The sequence below is a fragment of the Squalius cephalus genome, assembly GCF_949319135.1.
Source record: "Squalius cephalus genome assembly, chromosome: 19".
Classification (NCBI taxonomy): Eukaryota; Metazoa; Chordata; class Actinopteri; order Cypriniformes; family Leuciscidae; genus Squalius; species Squalius cephalus.
Genome location: NC_137140.1, coordinates 36,192,611 through 36,209,164, shown reverse-complemented (window position 1 = coordinate 36,209,164; position 16,554 = coordinate 36,192,611). Strand labels below are relative to the sequence as shown.

General features: G+C 38.7%; 1 protein-coding gene and 1 long non-coding RNA gene across 4 annotated transcripts in view; one reads left to right on the top strand and one right to left on the bottom strand.

Moving 5' to 3' along the window:
• The window catches only part of pdzd7b (PDZ domain containing 7b), a 33,512-nt gene extending 17,213 nt beyond the window's left edge, over positions 1-16,299 (bottom strand). For 2 of the 3 annotated variants that reach the window (XM_079850771.1, XM_079850772.1), the window contains exons 1-16: positions 16,209-16,299; positions 14,705-14,755; positions 12,659-12,784; positions 12,340-12,514; positions 11,123-11,299; positions 10,810-10,957; positions 10,079-10,139; positions 7,038-7,373; positions 6,709-6,846; positions 6,231-6,337; positions 6,050-6,141; positions 4,832-4,923; positions 4,682-4,741; positions 3,596-4,108; positions 2,519-2,619; positions 2,265-2,431 (exon numbers count right to left, since the gene is read on the bottom strand). In XM_079850771.1, the coding sequence (XP_079706897.1) occupies positions 2,279-2,431; positions 2,519-2,619; positions 3,596-4,108; positions 4,682-4,741; positions 4,832-4,923; positions 6,050-6,141; positions 6,231-6,337; positions 6,709-6,846; positions 7,038-7,373; positions 10,079-10,139; positions 10,810-10,957; positions 11,123-11,299; positions 12,340-12,514; positions 12,659-12,784; positions 14,705-14,711 (2,286 nt within the window). In that variant the 5' untranslated portion in view covers positions 14,712-14,755; positions 16,209-16,299 and the 3' untranslated portion in view covers positions 2,265-2,278. Of the gene's footprint in view, positions 1-2,264; positions 2,432-2,518; positions 2,620-3,595; positions 4,109-4,681; positions 4,742-4,831; positions 4,924-6,049; positions 6,142-6,230; positions 6,338-6,708; positions 6,847-7,037; positions 7,374-10,078; positions 10,140-10,809; positions 10,958-11,122; positions 11,300-12,339; positions 12,515-12,658; positions 12,786-14,696; positions 14,756-16,208 lie in introns of all 3 variants that reach the window. The other variant, XM_079850770.1, reaches the window with a different exon arrangement.
• Positions 15,791-16,554, top strand: part of LOC307146625 — a 1,042-nt gene continuing 278 nt past the window's right edge. The window contains exons 1-2 of the long non-coding RNA XR_013819135.1: positions 15,791-16,125; positions 16,218-16,315. This is a non-coding gene — a long non-coding RNA (uncharacterized lncRNA). The remainder of the gene's footprint in view (positions 16,126-16,217; positions 16,316-16,554) is intronic.

Genomic DNA, 16,554 nt, shown 5'->3' with positions numbered 1-16,554 from the left:
CGTGGCTTTTTCCCTTCATTAACATAAGAAAACAGACTTCTGCTCAGTGTCTTGATTCCTAAAGCACAATTACACTGCGATCACATCATGCCAGGATTACCGTTATTGAGTATCTAAATAGTAAAAGCTACTCATAAGTTTGTTGATATCATAATTATAAAGTTTGGAAGCTCTTGACTTTTGAGACATGTTAAAACCAAAATGGCTTTTGTTCTTCAAGTTGAATGTATTTATAACAACACATGCATCCATATTGGGGTTAAAAACATTGATGAATAATTTCAGTCAGCTCATATGGTAATTCTGACATGAGATGAACGTGGCAATATTCAATACTAAAGTGAGGAATATCATAATGATCTCTTTATCCATAAAAGCAACTGACTGTTATATTTGTACCAAAATAAAAGCATCACTGCACACTTTAGATTCACATACGGTCACATAACGTTGAATAACCTCATTGTGCACATGTATAGAAGCGTAGCCACTGTGAATAGACCAAAGCATTGCTGGTGTGTGTCGAACCGCTCTGTTTCTTGTGGTGGTATTGTAATTTTTTTAATTAACAGTATTTGAATGAAGCCAATACATTGTATATTTTTCGTGCTGTATATTTAATGTTCCTATGAGCTGTTTGTAATTAAACACCTGCAATGAATCAACTTTACTGGTATTTTATTCGATATTTGTGTTCTTGAAAATACTTTGTAAGAAATAAAGTGTCAGCAGAGCAACTAAACCAGGATTTATTAGAATTTACTAACATGTCTGTACACTCACCTAAAGGATTATTAGGAACACCTGTTCAATTTCTCATTAATGCAATTATCTAATCAACCAATCACATGGCAGTTGCTTCAATGCATTTAGGGGTGTGGTCCTGGTCAAGACAATCTCCTGAACTCCAAACTGAATGTCAGAATGGGAAAGAAAGGTGATTTAAGCAATTTTGAGCGTGGCATGGTTGTTGGTGCCAGACGGGCCGGTCTGAGTATTTCACAATCTGCTCAGTTACTGGGATTTTCACGCACAACCATTTCTAGGGTTTTCAAAGAATGGTGTGAAAAGGGAAACACATCCAGTATGCGGCAGTCCTGTGGGCGAAAATGCCTTGTTGATGCTAGAGGTCAGAGGAGAATGGGCCGACTGATTCAAGCTGATAGAAGAGCAACTTTGACTGAAATAACCACCCGTTACAACCGAGGTAGGCAGCAAAGCATTTGTGAAGCCACAACACGCACAACCTTGAGGCGGATGGGCTACAACAGCAGAAGACCCCACCGGGTACCACTCATCTCCACTACAAATAGGAAAAAGAGGCTACAATTTGCACGAGCTCACCAAAATTGGACAGTTGAAGACTGGAAAAATGTTGCCTGGTCTGATGAGTCTCGATTTCTGTTGAGACATTCAGATGGTAGAGTCAGAATTTGGCGTAAACAGAATGAGAACATGGATCCATCATGCCTTGTTACCACTGTGCAGGCTGGTGGTGGTGGTGTAATGGTGTGGGGGATGTTTTCTTGGCACACTTTAGGCCCCTTAGTGCCAATTGGGCATCGTTTAAATGCCACGGCCTACCTGAGCATTGTTTCTGACCATGTCCATCCCTTTATGACCACCATGTGCCCATCCTCTGATGGCTACTTCCAGCAGGATAATGCACCATGTCACAAAGCTCGAATCATTTCAAATTGGTTTCTTGAACATGACAATGAGTTCACTGTACTAAAATGGCCCCCACAGTCACCAGATCTCAACCCAATAGAGCATCTTTGGGATGTGGTGGAACGGGAGCTTCGTGCCCTGGATGTGCATCCCACAAATCTCCATCAACTGCAAGATGCTATCCTATCAATATGGGCCAACATTTCTAAAGAATGCTTTCAGCACCTTGTTGAATCAATGCCACGTAGAATTAAGGCAGTTCTGAAGGCGAAAGGGGGTCAAACACAGTATTAGTGTGGTGTTCCTAATAATCCTTTAGGTGAGTGTATATCATGTTGGATGGTTGTGATTTCTGAATATGTTTGTCTGGTTCGACTCCTGTGATCATGCAGACAGACTCAGATGATGTCCCAACATGATTCTGCAGAACGTCACCGGATTGTGGAAGTTCATAAAGTATGTTTTAAGGATGAACTCCTTAAACTTTTCAAGCTCAAGCGAATTAGTGGTGCAACGGATCACAAAATTCACAGTTCGGATCATTTACGTTTTCTAAGCCACTTTAGGACAGCCATGTTTCGTGAAATACATACGGTAAGGCATCGTGTCACGAGACTCTGTGCTCTCTGGGAACTCTGACCACGAGCTCCATTGGGTCGATGTTCTTGTTACTGAAGGCGTGCCGTATGATCTCCACAGCGTCCTGATGGGTCACGGCCTGCAGAGACACACCGTCCACCGACACCAGCTCAAAACCAGCCTGAGACACAGAGAACAGGCCCGTGAGCTATGTAGCATTAGCTAAATCACACATGCTAACACTGATCAACAGGGATTGGTCTGTTACCCGCAGAGCATCACTGGTAGATGCTGCTCCTCCTGGGAAAATCCTCTCGATCTTCACCATCGGCTGCACCCTGGACTCGGATCCTCCGGATATACTGATCCCTGATCACAACACACACACACACACACATCATTGGACATAATTACCTGCACTTCATTTACATCATAAATACCCACTGAGGAGAGAAAGATTAGACTACACACTATTAAATCAGGATGAAATGAAAGTAGCGACACGTCTTTTCTTCCATATTCTGACGTAATATTAAAATGTAAGGCGAGTACGTCGTACATCCATCGGTTGTTAATTCGATTCGTAGATGAAACTGGAAGATCCATAAAAAATGACCAGGTCAAATTAAAAATAATTAAGCATGCATGTTTGAATCGTTCACAAGATCAATAACATGCATTTAGAAAACAAATAGAAATTTCATGCCGGCTTTAAAGGGGCCACCTACGTTTTTTTTGTTTTATAGGTTTGTTTTCCTATAGAGCCCACTAAATAAAAACATAAAAAATTTGCTGCTGTGATTTTATGTATGACGGCATTTATCTACAAATTATGTAAATTAAAAACAAATGGACAAACAAAAAAGGACAAGCTACAACACATTTTTACCACATTTGACTCTACCCAACTATTTTTGACTTCTGAAAAGTGTGTATGCATGTTTGCACTGCATTATAAACTCTCATCTCAACAGATCAAGGAAAAGTTGATTCCTCATATGACCTCCATAAAGTCGGCCTGAAAGGGAAGTTGTGCTGGTCTTTTCTCCCCTATTGTGCCGTATATCCGAGTGAACCGCTTCAGGAACAAGAACAAATGTGGGCGGGGCTTGATTTTGTCCGTGGGGAATTGATTGATTGGGTGGTTGTGGTTTGCTATTGGCTGATCTCATGTGAGTGACAGGTTGCCCCGCCCTCGTCATCAGAGAAGAGAAGAGATGTCGCTTCAAGAAAGAGGGGAAGTTATTCTGATTCAAGATTACGAGGCAAAAATGATGTGCACGGATATAATAAATAAAAAAATAAGTGTTGCATTGCAGAAGAAATGAAAAAGAAAACTGAATACCCAGTGACTGCTTGGTTTTGCTGATGTGGACTGTGGTGAGCTCAAACTCTGGCTCAATGTGGACATCATTTGTGTGTTTCTCGTTCAGCTGCTGTTGCACAGGCTGTCCTGCGGGTGTCACTGTTGATCTATGGCACTTCTTCAGGGAACCGAAGACCTGTGAGAGCAGCGGCCTCTTGTGGCGAGGCAAGTCCACTACAGTGAACAACACATCCGCTCCGACTGATTTACTCGTCGAATGTCCATTCCTGACAGGAGCTCTTCCTCTGTGTGAATGAACCGATATCTGGGAGGAGTCTGAACGCGTGTTCTCCGCCAGGAGCCAGTTGGGAAGGAGCGCTGACGTCCTAGAGGACGATAATGTGTCTGAATGACTGAACTCGTCCACAGGAATGTCCAGTAACTCGTTCTGGTCTTGATAACCGGACAGACGGAGCTCCTCGAGACCTTCTAGAAGCTGACGGTGTTTCTCCATGTCTTCTGATGCGTGCAGCTCAAATCCACCATGCACATCTGAGGCAGAGAGAGATACGCTTTCCATTTATTAATTGGAATAATAACAAGACAACAAGACCAGGAATGAGTAAGAACCGGTTCTCAATTCCCAACACATGAACCATTGTAACTTTCAAAGAACTCACGAATGATCAGGTTTTGACGTCACTACCGGGGAATAACTTGATTTTTTTAACAAATATCGAACTTAAAATATTTAACTTATCAAAACTTAAATATCTAAATGGAAAAAACCCGACAGACATTTAAATATTGAACTTAAAATATCAAACTTTTCAAAACTTAAATCTCTAAATGGAACAAAACCAAGACATTTAAATATCGAACTTAAAATATCAAACTTATCAAAACTTAAATATCTAAATGGAACAAAACCGACAGACATTTAAATCTTTAAATGGAACAATATATGTGCTCGATATTGTGTCATTGATATATATCATCATATCGCACAGCAACTGACATATTCCAAATTTGAAGGTCGGTCATGTGCCAACTTCAAAGTTATAAAGGTGTATTGGTACAGTATATGGAATTATTGATGGATATAATAGGAGAAATGATGCTCACCTGGTGCAGGTGTGATGAGGTGGCGTCTGGGGGTGTGGCCTGTCTGAGGAGAACTTCTGCCTGCATTAAACACACAAGAAGACTAATGAAGCGTCAGCGTGCAACTGTGAACCATTGTGCATTCATATTTAAAGATTCTGATTGATTTACGTGAGCGACTCTTCAGAATATCATAAGCTTCCTCTTCGAATGGAGACACCGTGATGTTGAAGAGCGGAAGATCACTGGAGGACACGAGACTTCTGGGAGATGAGAGACACAAAACTTCTGGATAGCAATATCATCAATTATTGCAAAAGAAAAATATAATTGTGTTCGAATTTCTGGTTTTGGTCATGATTTTTCTGATGAAGACTCTTTCTCCCTCTTGATCTTGCTTTTGAAAGGATCGTGAAACTCTAAAACACATTTTACCATCCCAGGTGTTCAAGGTCACCATTATACTGTATGTTTGGTCTAAAAATGCAATGATGGCAATCAAAATAAGCTGAGCATTAAATACAGTCAATATTTGCAGTGAGCAAATACACTGACCGTAATTGGGTTCAGAATAATTCACCAATAATTGAAAAACAAACAAACAAAACCCGTAAACCTTTAACATTAATACTTCTCACGCATTACAAAATAAAACATATTTTTAAAACAATTTTTTTCACAAAATGTACATTTTATTAACAGTATTGTACCTTTTTTTTAAAACCGGCTTCAACACAGTGTAAAGTTGAGAACTGACATAATAAAATACAACCCAAAAATGTTTTTTATAACATTTAAACAACGTTTCTTAAACAGCGTTGGGAACGCGGCGTGACACTGTTTGAGAGGGTCTTTCACTGTTTCACTGGTGATGCTCAGCTGTGTGTGCTAGTAAGCGTGACGGTGAACATGGAGAGGTTAAACTATAACTGATAGCTACAAATAGCTGATAGTTTTGGTGTTTCCCAAACACTGGTTCACAATATCGCCACGAATAGATTTTTCGAGGCGCTGTGTTTTTATATGAATGCATCTTTGAAAGGAACTGACTGTCTTTAGAAAAGTTTTCATTTAATCTTTCTTTTTCCTTCCTGATAAAGCAGTGTTTATGAGCGCCTCCTGCTGGCACCTCTTTTAAACAGCATCGTTTTGTGGGGCCTTGCAAACCTCTAGTGTGGAATTTTTCTACAATATTCACTCATGACTGTAAAATATGACATTCTAATCCAATCTACTGCAGGATTTCCTCTCTCAATCAGTAGAAAATGTGGTTAACCGTTAAAAAAATACCGTTATATGCCATGAAACCGGTATAATTTAGAAAAATACCATGATATAAATGTTTGGTCATACCGCCCAGCACATGATCACATGATCTCCGGATCTCACCTGATCTCTCTGAGCATCAGCAGCTTCTCCGGCGTGTTCAGGATGGCCAGGAGCGGGTGGACCAGCGTCTGAAGCCTTCGCTCTGTTAAATACTGCCAGAACAGAACATGAGTTCAGTCTCTGGACACAGAAACCCATGAATGATGTGAGATCATCAGGGTGTGAGCCGAATCTCTCTTACCCGCTGACAGATCTCCAAGAGCACATCCACATCTTCATCCTCCAGCAACCGGACAGCAATGTCTCGTACATGATTCAGAGCGTCAGATAAATCTCCATTATACCCGCCTGTAGAAACATTCAGGACTTCAGGATTAAATCAGACTTATTTTATTTTATAAAGGATAATAACATAACTATATCCACATTTCTATTGCCTAAACGTTCGTCTGTGTGCATACAAACACTAAAGTACGCTTTGGACTTAATGACGTGGGTATCACTTTATTACACAGTGTCCTTGTTACATATGTTACATGTACTTACAATACTAATAACTGTAAATTTTGCATAATTACATGCAACTAACCCTCAACCAAACCCTAACCCTATAGTAAGTACATGTAGTTAATTAATATTACTCAGTACTTAAATATATAATTACACTGTAACACATTAAAATAAAGTGTAACCACGATGTGATCCTCTAAAAATATTACCCAGAATGCTCTCTGAGCCGGAGGGTGATCTTGAGGACTCTCGCTTTCGGAAAAGACCGAATAAAGTTTTGGAGCGCTGCAGTGAACGGGTTTCTTCTCCTCGCTCCGTCTGCTTTCTCTTCTGCTTCTTCTCCTCTTCTGTGGCAACAGGAGAAACAACAGTTCACGTTATTGGTACGAAACAGTGCATGTAAATCAGGCAGGCACTTGTTTTGTTCAAATGGATCATAGACAAACGTTACATATGAAGGTTTTAGTGGCATTCTCAGCTAACGGGGAATAAATAAATATATGACCGTATATGATCTCTTTAAACTGCTTAACCCTACCTGACACAGTCACATGACTTCGTGTTCGGCGTACCGGAAGACTTCTGTTCGCTCCCGACTCTCTCTCGTCCTCTTCGCCCCGGATCACCGAGTCCTGCAAGAGTTCTGTGGCTCCTCGGCTCACGGTCCGCAGCTGCTCTGAACCACCCTCGTTATCAGAGGAGTCTGGGGGAAACTGGCCCTCGGCGGACATTTTGGCTCCTAAGGGCAAGCTAACAGGAAGAGTAGTTTGGGAAAAGCCACTCAAAGAGCCGAGGGGCGTCCCAGAGGACAGCGAGGAGGCCGACGAGTGATACCCCGACCCGTGTGACGACGAACACGCGGTTCCACTGCCCGCTGAAAGAGGTCAAAGGTTAGTGTACTTCAAGGGATAGTTCACCCAAAAATGAAAATTGTCGCATGATTTACTCACCCTCAAGCCATCCTAGGTGTATATGACATTCTCCTTTCAGACGAACACAATCAGAGATATATTAAAAAATGTCCTGGCTCTTCCCAGCTTTATAATGGGAGTGAATGGCCGTTTCTGTTTTGAAGTCCATAAAAGTGCATCTGTCCATCATAAAAGTGCATCTGTCCATCATAAAAGTGCATCTATCCATCATAAAAGTGCATCTGTCCATCATAAAAGTGCATCTATCCATCATAAAAGTGCATCTATCCATCATAAAAGTGCATCTGTGCATCTGTCCATCATAAAATGCATCTGTCCATCATAAAAGTGCATCTATCCATCATAAAAGTGCATCTGTCCATCATAAAAGTGCATCTATCCATCATAAAAGTGCATCTATCTATCATAAAAGTGCATCTGTGCATCTGTCCATCATAAAATGCATCTGTCCATCATAAAAGTGCATCTGTGCATCTATCCATCATAAAATGCATCTATCCATCATAAAATGCATCTGTCCATCATAAAAGTGCATCTGTCCATCATAAAAGTGCATCTGTCCATCATAAAAGTGCATCTGTCCATCATAAAAGTGCATCTGTCCATCATAAAAGTGTCTATACATCATAAAAGTGCATCTGTCCATCATAAAAGTGCATCTGTGCATCTATCCATCATAAAATGCATCTATCCATCATAAAATGCATCTGTCCATCATAAAAGTGCATCTATCCATCATAAAAGTGCATCTGTCCATCATAACAGTTAATCTATCCATCATAAAAGTGCATCTGTGCATCATAAAAGTGCATCTATCCATCATAAAAGTGTCTATACATCATAAAAGTGCATCTGTCCATCATAAAAGTGCATCTGTCCATCATAAAAGTGCATCTATCCATCATAAAAGTGTCTATACATCATAAAAGTGCATCTGTCCATCATAAAAGCGCCTCTGTCCATCATAAAAGTGTCTATACATCATAAAAGCGCATCTGTCCATCATAAAAGTGTCTATCCATCATAAAAGTGCATCTGTCCATCATAAAAGTGCATCTATCCATCATAAAATGCATCTATCCATCATAAAAGAGCATCTGTGCATCTGTCCATCATAAAATGCATCTGTCCATCATAAAAGTGCATCTGTGCATCTGTCCATCATAAAATGCATCTGTCCATCATAAAAGTGCATCTATCCATCATAAAAGTGCATCTGTCCATCATAAAAGTGTCTATACATCATAAAAGTGCATCTGTCCATCATAAAAGTGCATCTGTCCATCATAAAAGTGTCTATACATCATAAAAGTGCATCTGTCCATCATAAAAGTGTCTATACATCATAAAAGTGCATCTGTCCATCATAAAAGTGCATCTGTCCATCATAAAAGTGCATCTATCCATCATAAAAGTGCATCTGTCCATCATAAAAGTGTCTATACATCATAAAAGTGCATCTGTCCATCATAAAAGTGCATCTGTCCATCATAAAAGTGTCTATACATCATAAAAGTGCATCTGTCCATCATAAAAGTGTCTATACATCATAAAAGTGAATCTGTCCATCATAAAAGCGCATCTGTCCATCATAAAAGTGTCTATACATCATAAAAGTGCATCTGTCCATCATAAAAGTGCATCTGTCCATCATAAAAGTGCATCTGTCCATCATAAAAGTGTCTATACATCATAAAAGTGCATCTATCCATCATAAAAGTGTCTATACATCATAAAAGTGCATCTATCCATCATAAAAGTGTCTATCCATCATAAAAGTGCATCTATCCATCATAAAAGTGTCTATCCATCATAAAAGTGCATCTGTCCATCATAAAAGTGCATCTGTCCATCATAAAAGTGCATCTGTCCATCATAAAAGTGCATCTATCCATCATAAAAGTGCATCTGTCCATCATAAAAGTGTCTATACATCATAAAAGTGCATCTATCCATCATAAAAGTGCATCTGTCCATCATAAAAGTGCATCTGTCCATCATAAAAGTGTCTATACATCATAAAAGTGCATCTGTCCATCATAAAAGTGTCTATACATCATAAAAGCGCATCTGTCCATCATAAAAGTGTCTATACATCATAAAAGTGCATCTGTCCATCATAAAAGTGCATCTGTCCATCATAAAAGTGCATCTGTCCATCATAAAAGTGTCTATACATCATAAAAGTGCATCTATCCATCATAAAAGTGTCTATACATCATAAAAGTGCATCTATCCATCATAAAAGTGTCTATCCATCATAAAAGTGCATCTATCCATCATAAAAGTGTCTATCCATCATAAAAGTGCATCTATCCATCATAAAAGTGTCTATACATCATAAAAGTGCATCTGTCCATCACAAAAGTGCTCTGGGGGGTTAATAAAGGCCTTCTGAAGCGAAGCGATGAGTTTGTGTAAGAAAAATATCCACATTTAAAACTTTATAAAGTTTAATAACTAGCTTCCGGCCAAACGAACATACCGATTCGAAGTCTAAGCGCAACTTGGAGAAAGAAGAATGTCATACACACCTAGGATGGCTTGAGGGTCAGTAAAACATGGGCTAATTTTCATTTTTGGGTGAACTATCCCTTTAAGGATTAACACATTATTTTTGTTGTTGTTTCTGGATATTTCAGCTTACATTTATTCATCCAGCTGAATTCTGTCACCATTTCTTTGTAAGCTGGATATCTGCCCGCTTCCTGTGAACAACAATCCACAAGCTGTCAATTATCATTCTGTCTGCCAGTTTGTACGATGGAACTCTCCTGGGAAAAGAATAAACGTTAATACGGTTTCAAAAGCCACAATACTTCCCTTTACACGTGCTAACACAACACTCGTGTTAAAATCGCCATCTTATGAACTTTTTTTCACCTTGAGGTGAAATATTTGCCTTCAGTAAACTGCAGGTTATAAGCTAATGTTTCAATAATTTAACAACACATTCACAATAATTAATATTTCAATATATAAAACATTTATTTTTAGGATGCATTTTCTTTTTGAATTATTTGTGGTTTATTTACGTTTTATGATTTAATGAATTATTAGCTTTACAGCATTTTTCGCGAACCCCAGTTTGTGTTAGACAAAGCTGACTGTTTTGTCTGAACTGCTAACAGGGAACAGTGTGACTCATTTCCTCATGAATGTTGGCATGTTTATGTGGACATTAAGTGTGTATGAGTTTGCAGGAATACCTGATCCAGGACCAGAGTGAATAATGTACAACCTGACACACAGAAACCAGAGAGCCACATCAACCATCTGCTGTAAGCGTGTGTGTGTGTGTGTGTGTGTGTGTGTGTGTGTGAGAGTGAGTGTTAGAAAATGTGTGACCAAGTGTGTGTGCGTGTGTGTTTGACTCACTTTAATAGTCAGTATGACATGAGGTTGACTCTTCAGCACTTCCACTGCTCTGTAATGGTTGATGTTCTCAAAGCTCACGCCATTGGCTGACAGGATCTGATCGCCCATCTTGACTCCGCCCTGTTCTGCCAGACCGCCAGGATCAAGCCTGCAAACACACAATCACACACAAAACACTCACATCAAGAAGAAGAAAAGAAAAGTAACAATATGACCCTTCCATTCAAACAGAATGATGAAGCCACAGTAATGCAGCAGTGCATATAAAGTCCCAGCATGCAGCATTCTCTCTGTAGTTTGTGTGTGTACGGACTTGGACACGTAGATGCCCAGGTTGTACTCTCGTCCTCCGCGGATGTTGAGTCCCAGTACGGGCTGGCTGTGCGAGAGGTTGAGGTGAACCGTTCGACACAGCGCTCCATCTGAGCTGTACACCGACACACGAGCGTCCGATTCCTCGACCACCATCCGCCGGTGGATCAGGTCCACCCTGAACACACACACACACACACACACACACACACACACACACACACGCTGAGAGTCACAGACACAGACGCTGGACCGCTGGTCACCCTTATGAAAAGAAAATGTATTTTCCCATATGTGAATGATCAATATATTAAATGGTTTAACAGTATATTTGAAAATATACAGAATAATATATAGTGTTAATATATAACAATATATTAAATAATACATAAGGAATTATGTAATTATATATTCAGTAATACACTTCATAATATATAGATGAATATGTGATCAGATGTGGTACTGCATGTGTAATATATTGCAGATATTTTTACTCATGAAGCATAAACACACATATATAGAGAGAAATAATGTAATATATTTCTTATATTTTTACTATTATTTACATTATAAATGTTTCATATTTTCAGGCTAGTTAACAAAAGCACACCTGCATGTACTAAAGTGTTTAGTCTAGAGACTATCACTGTGTTGAGAAGAGCACAGACATTACTTTTATAATATAGTAATTACAGTCTTAATTATATTCGTCCAATCATCACCCGAACCGCAGCTCTTCAGCACAACGACCCCAAACACACACACACACCAGAACACCTTTTAAATCCCCAAATTATAGAACATTAAACACTAACAGATCTCCCCATATATTAATATTGAGCAAAACTCATTAATAACACTTAATTTTAACATTTACTCTCCTTTAACAGTCAGAAGCAAAGCATGCTGGGAACTAGAAATCTGTTGTAACTCATTCCGTGAATGTGTGTGTGTGTATATATATGAACATACATTCACATTTATATGGGAACATGTACAGTATGTGCAATATATGAACACAATAAAAGATAAAACTTTGTGAATATTACATGTAATGCTATTTTTGTCTTAATTTATTAATATTTTATATGTATTCATATATAGCCATACATGGTTAATGCATGGTTTCTCATTTAAGGAAATGCATTATGTAATATATTGCAGTATATTTTGCAGTATATTCGCAGTATATATGCAGCTCCGGAAGGGGACACTCACCACGTGGTTTTCTCATTGGTGTAGCGAACGCCAGGCACGCGGCCCACGCGCTGGACGACCAATCGGAGGCGAGCGTGACCCGACAACACCTTCACAACGCTGCTCATGCTAATGTTCTCCAGACTCACGCCGTTCACCTCCACTAGCTTATCACCGACACACAGACCCGCCAACTCTACACACACACACACACACACACACAAAATTGTACCTGATCTTGGATCAGTTTTATAATGTAAATGCACATTTGTAGAACACAAGCGCAGTGACTGATCCAAACCCTTCATACAACACGCAGAACAAGCTGGTCGTGTCTCACCGGCGGCGCTGTTCTTCTGCACTTTACTGATGAAGACACTGAGTCCGTGTTCAGATCCTCCTCGCACACTGAAGCCCAGGTGACCATCATCATCCCTCCTGACGAGAGTCAACCTCAGCACCTCACCTGCGGACACACACACACACACACAGCATTCAGCTCTCGCCGTCACACTTGCAATAACTGGGGTCATGAACAAAAGACAGAGAGAAAATCACTCACTGCTCTTGGCTAAATAACTTTTGTAGCTTTAATAAGAATCAGTATATATTTAATTCATACAGTGAAAACTAAGTGTTTTATTTTTACATTTGATTATTCAGTTTCTGTTGTTAAATAACCCTAATGTAGGATAACCTGAACCCTGATCCCCGAGGTTTACACTGATGTTAAAATAACTCTTATATACAGTAAAACACTGATGTTCACTGTCAGAAGCTGTAGGGATGTTCACTTGTCACAAAAATAAGTTTAAAAATAATTTAAGTTTATTTTACACACTTTTAAGCATTATCATATCGCATATCGAATATCGCATTATTGATATGTCGCGTCAAATTACAGCACTGAATAACGCATTTCTATGGAAATCAAAATGCATCTGAATATAGTGTAGGAAACAGAGTGAGCCGGTGCGGGATCCAATCTGCACAAAACATGAGCATTCCTTATTTAAAGCTTCAAAATAATGCATAAGCGTAATGTTAAAAGGGGTGGTTGATTATGATTTGACTTTTCTAACTTTAGTTAGTGTGTAATGTTGCTGTTTGAGCATAAACAACATCTGCAAAGTTACAACGCTCAAAGTTCAAAGCAAAGGGAGATATTTGCTTTTACAGAAATCGCTTTTTAAGGACTACAACAAACGGCTGGTAGAGACTACACAAGCTTCCTCCCGGGTTAGTGACATCACAAACCCTAAAATTTACATAAACCCCGCCCCCTGAACACGATTTATAGATTATCAAGACAGAATATGCTAATCAATGACTAGAAGATAACTACACATCAGCTTCATAAATTCATCAACTAACCATTCAGAAATGTCCTGTTGCTTCTACATGTTGTCTCTTCTTCTCGAGTCTCTTCATCATTGTCTGACTCCGGTTTGAACATAAAGGCTAAAAGTTTTTGAAATGTTCAGTGCATGTGTGTGTGAGGTAAAAGGACACAAGCTGTTGTAGCTCCGCCCCCTGTGCTGGGAGCAGCAGCTCATTTGCATTTAAAGGAACAGACACAAAAACGGTGCGTTTTTGCTCACCTTCAAAAAGTGACGACTTTAAAATGCTATATACAAATATCTGTGGAGTATTTTGAGCTGAAACTTCACACACACACTCTGGGGACATCAGAGACTTACTTTACATCTTGTGAAAAGGGCGTTATACCACCGCTTTAACACGGCTTGCCTGTCAGGCGCTTTGACAGATGCATGTGCTGTTTAATGTGTGATATGTTTCCTCATCGCAAAACTTTCATTTTTCGGTTATATCCTTAACTGTGAGTGTTACAGATTCAAGCATTGAGTATTTCCATCTTTCATGAATGCAAAGTTAAACTTCAGACTTTCCTGAACGAGCGCCTCGAACTGACGGGAAGACCATTAATATTAATCGCAAAAATATTCATTTTGCTGAAATATCTATTGTTGGACGTTAAATTTAGGGTCAACATTAACGTATTTGTAATTCCAGTATTTTATGAGAGTGGAAACTGTAAAGGGATAACTGCGTGTAAATTAATATAAATGTAAGACGTTTATGTGTCCAGAGTCAATGTGTGTGTAGCAGAACATTCTGAGTTTGTGTTTTTATTTATTATCTTCATTTTTAATGTAATGATTTAAACTGTCCTTTTGCTTCATAGCTCTTTTGTTCATAGCATAGATATAGATATATTCACTATGTTTTCATTGCATTCAGTTGGCAAATTTGTTTGAAGGACAGCTTTGGCCAAGGCGTTTTGTCAATTAAAAAAAGGGCTTTTTAATACAATTAATTGAAGAAATAATCAGCCAACTAATCAATGATTATTCCCCCGTCTCACCCTCCATCCTGACGGTCGACGGTCCCAGGATTCCTGCAATCTCTCAGCTCACTGCGTTACAGAACAAACACATCCATCAGTCTTTATAAAACACATCAAAATCATGTCAATCAAATCATGTAACTCACCAAAAACACTGCTGGTCCCAGAGGAAAATATTGTTTATTATGATTAGTAATTCTGTTTACAGCTTCTACTGTATTTGATGCTGATGTATAATTAAAAGTCATAAGTGTTCCAATTTATAAGTGACTTTAATCAACCCTATAAAGCACTTTATCATATTTGATATGCAAATTTCATGAACATGATCAAAACTTCGCTGATAAACAATCTCCTCCAGTTCTTCTGTTTTATCAAGTAAAAGTCTTTTAGTTTACCGTAGCCTAATTGTACAAACGTCCTCCTTCAGCTCGTGCTTCACGTGTCTTTCTGCTGATTATGTTTGATATTATTAATATTATTAATAATATTTCAAGATGAACACTTACTGGACTGAAGCAGCTTTACTTGATTATCCAAACATCATTTTATTGAAAAATCATGAGTATCAAATATCATCAGGCTTTTGAGGAAGATTTATTAGTTCATCTCTCAATCATCATTGTGTTGTATTGCATTATATGTTTTAAAACTACGGAGCTTTGATCATAAAATATCATCTTATCATATCACTTATCATATAATTTTTGCTCAGTTTTGAGACTCTGGATAAAATTGAGCTATTTTTTCCTCCATATTCTCACTATATCAGACTATATGAGCAGTAAAAGCTTGATGTATGAATTATGAAATATGATACTCAACAAACATTTTTTTACAGGGTTAATTGAAGTATTTGACATAAATGACAAAAACTGTGTGAAAATCAGTTGAACTTTGGTACACTGTAATGGTATCCAAAAACCACTTATAACATAACATTATATAACATAACCATAACATTATAATAAAAATGATTAGCATATTCATATACAATAGCACTGTAGTACGTGGTATTCTTATAGTATTTATGTAAATTTTTTGTTAGTCAATTATAACAAGATAAATTCAGTAATTCACTGTTACGTTTATGAGGAGTTTAATTATTCATGTTGCGTTGATGTTGATATAATTCGGGCACTTTTTGTATGATCCATGAACGCGCTTCTCTGAACGTGATGATGTTGACGCGCAGCTCGTGTCATAATCCCGCGGTCACGCGCGCGCGTTCACGAGACTCAGGTGTCATTCCTCACCTCAGACCGCAAACTAACGCAAACAACCAACTTTTATGCGAGTACTTGTCGATAATCAGAGAGTTTTCAATGTGGTCAAACACTTACAGGCTATCAGAAGCAGCTCCGTTAATTTCAATGCTGAATAACGGCTGTCCGTCACTATGAAACGCTCCGTGTTGCTTTAAGTGAAAGACGCCACAGGTAAATGATATACCTTTATAAAACAACAATACTTCTCTGATCGACATTTGCTAACACTTTAACCGAAAGATGATTTTTTTTACCTGTTTAAGTACTTATTTCCATCCTGAGGTGAGCATCGTAATTTCTGACGCCTGCGGCTAAACCGCACTCTGCCGTGACCCGCTCTGTGATTGGCCGAACTGAAAAGGTTGCAAGGCTTCTATTGGATTCCACAACTGTCAATCTTCACTCGGAGGCGTGACATGTTGTGTAGTTCATTTTCCACTTTTTGTTGTTGTCGTGTGTGGATTTGTTTTATGTGCATGCTTTTTTTATGCATATCATTTGAGAGATTACTTTCAAAATACTTATACTTTTACTAAAATTATCACAGTGTTTTATTTGGTTTATTTCATAAGCATATAGACTATGATCTACTACACCTTA